General features: G+C 47.8%; 1 protein-coding gene across 1 annotated transcript; it reads left to right on the forward strand.

Moving 5' to 3' along the window:
• Positions 1-1,407: 1,407 nt before the first annotated feature.
• LOC132393834 (claudin-3-like) lies at positions 1,408-2,460 on the forward strand. The gene has a single exon (XM_059969226.1). It carries the CDS (start codon positions 1,733-1,735, stop codon positions 2,366-2,368), a length of 636 nt encoding a protein of 211 aa, XP_059825209.1. The 5' UTR covers positions 1,408-1,732; the 3' UTR covers positions 2,369-2,460.
• The last annotated feature ends 3,309 nt before the right edge of the window (positions 2,461-5,769 follow it).

A 5,769-nucleotide genomic window follows, 5' to 3' on the forward strand; every position in this document is an offset into this window, starting at 1 on the left:
GAGTGGTGGATATGTGGAATGCTCTGCCCCAAAAGGCAGTGGAGGCCAAGTCTCTGGATGCATTCAAGAGAGAGCTAGATAGAGCTCTTATAGATAGCGGGGTCAAGGGATATGGGGACAGGGCAGGAACGGGGTACTGATTGTGTATGATCAACCATGATCACAGTAAATGGTGGTGCTGGCTAGAAGGACCGAATGGCCTACTCCTGCACCTATTGTCTATTGAGGCAGAGCTGGAAGGTGAGGGGTGACAGACAGATGGAAGAGGAGAGTGTGGCTATCACAACAGAGACTGGGTGGTGGTAGTTGGAGGGGACAAAGGGCAGATATTGTCCTCCCCATGTGCAATGGAAATCTGGGTCGCAAGGACTGGAGGGCTTGCGTTACAGAGGCTGGGTGCGCTGGATCTTTATTCACTAGAGAATGAGGAGTCTACACCTTAAACTTAGAACTTCGCTCAACTTCTTGAACTTCTTAATACATCCAAGAAGGCTATAAACTTCTGAGTGATATCAATAAGGTTGGACGTGATAGTATTTTCCCCAGGATTGGGAGCTCTAAAACTAGATGGCACAGTTACAAGATAAGAGGAGAGAGATTTAAAAGCGACCCGATAGGTGACTTTACACAGATGTGAGAGGAAGCGAAGCTTACAGTTGCAACATTTAAGAGGCATTTAGATAGGCGGATGGAAGGGATGGGATTGAAGGGTTATAGGCCAACCGTGGACTAGTGGGGAGAGCGCAATGGTCGACAGGGACCGGAGGGGCCTAAGGACCTGTTCCGTCTGTGTTACTACTTGACGCCCCTGACATAGCGGCGAGGGGGCGTTCACTGAAGTCAATTCTGTTCTGGGATTTTGTTAGAGGGTAAAGGCGGGGTGTCTGTACACGCCAGTCCTGGAAACATTACTCGTCTGTTCCGTAACACTTCCTATCCGCAAACACAATAGGACATAATTTGGCGCAGGGACTTGTGCGCTGCCGAACTTCAATTAATTATATTGAGGTCCATTTTTAAGAGGATTCCCAGAATTTGCGACGAGAAAACAGGCGGAGGAAGAAATGTTGCGGGTACTGGATTCACTGAGAATATAATAATTGGGAGCGAAATGGTATTGAATGGAGTGCGATTCGCCGTATAACAAGTTGCTCTCTGGATTAAAACACAAAAAATTTGTCAAGAGAAATAGACGAATCCGAGATGATTGAATTAATTTGGAGAATTTGACTTAATCTTATCCTACCAATACTTCGGAATGAAAGCGGACTTCAGCCACCGGGTGACACTGTGAAGCGGGAGTTTTAATCGCCGTGATAACGTCCTCCGGGAGATTACAGGCTGAACTCATCACCCGCAGTTTTAAACTTACTGACCGCCGAAAGACAGCATCCCTCCACTCAAACCAGCGAGATTAACGACCCCTCCCCTCCCGTGCTACGGATTTGTAACGAGCTGTCTAGTCTCGCTTTGTCGGGAACAGTGGCAGACAAGGTCCTGCTGGTTGGCGTTTAACTGAAAAAGCAGTTCAAGACTGGACCGCAGAGCGCTCCAGCGACAAGTGTTCGATCCCGACACCGGGCACTATCTGTGCGCGGACTCGTGGAAGAAATCTCGGGGGGAGAAGGAAGTGCGTGTGGGATTGTCCAGAAATGATTGGTGGAAATGTATACTTGATGGTCAGCTAGGCCGAATAGTGCTTCAGCGAGGAAGTGCTTGATTGGTGGGGTGAATGGCCTCAGTTGCCCTTGAGATCGTGGGTCTCCTCCTGTCGGTGAGCGGGCTGGTCTGTTCCATCCTGAGCTGCGCCCTCCCCCTGTGGACGGTACCGGCTTTTCAAGGGGCGAACATGGTGACTGCTCTGCAGACCTGGGAGGGCCTGTGGATGGATTGCATTTGGCAGAGCACCGGTCAGCTGGCCTGCAACTCCTTCAACTCTTTGCTGAGCCTGGGCGGGAAACTGCAGGCAGCCAGGGCGCTGAGTACCACAGCGGCCGCGCTGGCGGCCCTCGGCATCCTAGTGTCCGTGGTGGGCGCCAGCTGGACCGAACTCATCCGCCGGCCGACCTGCAAGGTCCGCCTCACCTCGGTCGCCGGCTTCATCTTCCTGCTGACCGGTGTCCTGCAGCTCATCCCGGTCTCCACCACAGCCAACAGCATCATCAGCGACTTCTACGACGACTCCGTCCCCGAACACTCCAAGAGGGAACTGGGGCCCTCCTTGTACCTCGGCATAGCCGCCGGAGTCCTCTTCATCGTCGACGCTTGCTTCTTGTGGGCGTCCTGTTATAGGCGCAGAGGTCGAGACACTCAGCCGGGCCACAACACCCCTGTTCAGGCAGACACCAGCCTAAGACAGTATGTCTAAGTTAACGGGGACTCGAGTCCTGAGGAAGGGTCTTAGCCGGAAACGTCGACTGTTTATTCCTCTCCATCGCTACCGTCAGACTTGCTGAGTTGTTCCAGTGCGTTAGATTACAGAATCTCTAAGGGGGACCCTCCCTTGTAAAACTCATTGGAATGGCGCTCCCTGCTCTTTGAGCCTGTGCGCGTTCCTTTAACAAGGAAATTGAATTAAAGTAGGACTAATCGGGAGATGTATGGGCGTAGTTGTTCAGCAGGCTCTTCGGCCCAACTCGTTCGTGCCGAATGTGTTGTCCACCGAGGCGTCACCGCTGCCCGCGTTTGACTTGCAGCCCTCCGTCCTCTGGCCGAAGAGCCAGCTTCCCGCTCTGTGATTTTAATAGGTCTGTTTCATCTTTGGACAATAATCAAACGCGACTTTGATCCATATTTCTATAACTAAAGGTTACGGGGAGAAGGCAGGAGATTTGGGATAATAAATCAGCCATGATGGAATGGGGGGTAGAATCAACGGCCCAAATACCCTAATCCTGCTCCTAGCTCTTAAGGTCGTATTCTGTTATAACATAGAAGAAGGCAATTTCAGTCCATTGAGCGCAGAACAATCAAACCCACCCACACTAATTTTCCTATAACCTATTCTCCCGTTATTCCTTACAATATCCTACCACCCTCTATGGATATTAGCTAGGCTGGGCGTAGCTACTCTAATTGACGCACTGTGTTCACCGTCTCAGGTCAGGTCCTGATGCAAGGGTTTGAGCCGATCCGTCGGTAGTTTCTCAGACAACCCCCCCCCCCACCCCCGCCCCACTGATGCTGCTCAATCCGAGCAGATTGTGTGTTGCTCCTGACTCCCGCATCCGCAGTCTCCATCCATATGGCGATAATTTATGTAAATCGCTGTTACTCATAATGTTTAAAACAAACATAAAAAGGGAGAGAAAAACGCCAATAAAACAACATCCACAAATCATAGTAAAAACTCCTAAAAAATAAAGACTTTCAAAAATCGCTGCCAACACTGTCCTTATCAGAGAGGCAACGATTTTAAATTGGCCGATATCCAAACATTCTATTAAAGAGTAATCAAAAGGATACAAATTTCCCGGCACAGACTACATAAATAAAATAGTTGACCTAATTTACAGTGAACAATGAAGCCATATCAAAGAGGGGGTAACTTCCGTCTGATATAGAACATAAAACATAGTGCAGGCACTTTGGCCCTGATGTTGTGCTGACTTTTTAACATACTCAAAGATTAATTAATCTAACCCTCTCCCCGCCACACACATTTTCTACCATGCATATGCTTCTGTCAGGCTTAAGCGCATCTAATGTATCAGCCTCTAACTGCCTCTCCCACCACCCCGGCAGTGCGCTTCGCGTTCCACCCACCCACCGCTCTGTAAAAAAATTACCTCTGCCATCCCCCTGCCGGATGACAGCAGACTGGAGGGCGATACGGGAGAGAAGTGTTAGATTGATCTCGGAGTAGGTTACAAAAAAAGCCGGCACGACATCGTAGGTTAAACTGCCTGTACTCTTCCATGTTCTATAAAAGTAATCAGATCAATAGTTGGGACACTTCAGAATTAGAATCAGGTTTAATATCACCGGCACGAGTCGCGAAATTTGTTGTTACGTGTCGGCAGTACATTTCAATACATAATAATTAAAAGCTAAATTAAACTATATATATATATATATATAAAGTTAAACTAAATAAGTAGCACAAAAAGAGTAAGGTAGTGTCCATTCTGAAATCTGTTTGTATTCTGTTGTACAACCCGTCCAGCTGTAGGGGGTCCCTGTATAAAGACGCGGGAATAGTCGAAGTCGTCTCGGGGATGACTCAGTGTTGAATGAGATTGCCAAGCAGTCTACAATGCACGTCCTGTGTGAAGGACTTTCCATTCCCGGAAGATAATACCTGTATTATTGCTGGATAGCTGGTCTCTTCTTATTATCCACTGTGAAATTCCCTCATAAAGCTGCACTGTTTCTGTCTGGGAGGAGTTCAGCTCGAACACTGATGACTTGCGGCTAATTCTACTATTGCCACGTTTTCCGCAAGGAGAAAGATCCAATGAGAATCCACACTGTATTAAAGTAAAATAGTTAGAAATAGTCCGGGCTGTAGTGTGAACATCGATTTCTCGAACTTTCGGTAATTGTTCCCTCTCCCGGCCTCCTTCACCATTCCCGATCCCTGTTTCTTTCTCTCACCTCATCTCCTTACCTGCTTATCAGCTCCCTCTGGTGCTCCTCCTCATTCTCTTTCTTCCATGGTCAATCTTCTGTCAGATTCCCCCTCAATCCTTTATCTCTTTTACCAATCAATTTCGCAGATCTTTACTTCACCCCTCCCGGTCTCCGACTTCTCCCTTTCCTTTCCAGTCTTGAAGAAGAGTCTTGGCCTGAAACGTCGACTGTTTACTCTTTTCCATAGATGCTGCCCGGCCTGCTGAGTTCCTCCAGCATTGTGTCTGCGTTGCTTTGGCTTTCCAGCATCTGTAGATTTTCAGCTGTCCGTAGTTTTCATGTCAAGTTTTTAGGCCTGAACTAATCATTAGTAACCATGGTGACAAAGCCATTATTTTGTAAAATTCTGCTTCATTAATGTCCTTCAGGAGAGGATATAGAGTAATTGAACACAGCACAGACCCTTTAGTCTATCTAGTCTATGCCAAGCTATCATTCTGCCATGCCTGGTCCATGACCCTTCATACCCAACCCATCTACGTAATAATCCAAACTTTTCTTAGTTGTTGCAATCGACCCCATGTCTATTTCTGCTGGTGGCTTGTTCCACACTCAGACCACCCTCTCTGTGAAGAGGTTCCTCCACAGGTTCTCAGTAAGTATTTTTCCATTTGCCCTTAACCTAGTTCTATGTCTCACCCGACCCCAGTGGAAAGAACCTTTCCCTATCTGTACCCCTTATAATTTTGTATATCTCTATTATTCTCCTGTGCTCCAGTGAATAAAGTCCTGTCTGCCAACCTTACCTGGATGGACCTAACATGACTCCACATCCACCAATGTGTGCTTGACTCTAATGCCAAACGTCCCTCTGAAGGGGCCTGGCACGTTTCTTGGTTCAATGGCCCAATACAGCCCAGGAACTTAAAAACAGATTAAATAACCCAGCTTAGTGCTGAGAGTTCTAGGGATGATGGCTGACCCCTAGATCCTTCAAGCTGGAGGCCCAAGCAGAAGCTCAGGCTTGTGCATCAGCAATATTTGGTACACAAGGGTTTAGGTAGATTTAGAAACAGGGGGTTATGTTATGAGGAGAGCGTGATAATGTTCTCCAAAGATTCTTTGGAAGTCAGGCATGGGGCATAAAACATTACATCTGGCTGTGGCAAGAGAAGACAATGAATGAGAGAGAGAGAG

The sequence above is a fragment of the Hypanus sabinus genome, chromosome 5, assembly GCF_030144855.1.
Source record: "Hypanus sabinus isolate sHypSab1 chromosome 5, sHypSab1.hap1, whole genome shotgun sequence".
Taxonomy (NCBI): Eukaryota; Metazoa; Chordata; class Chondrichthyes; order Myliobatiformes; family Dasyatidae; genus Hypanus; species Hypanus sabinus.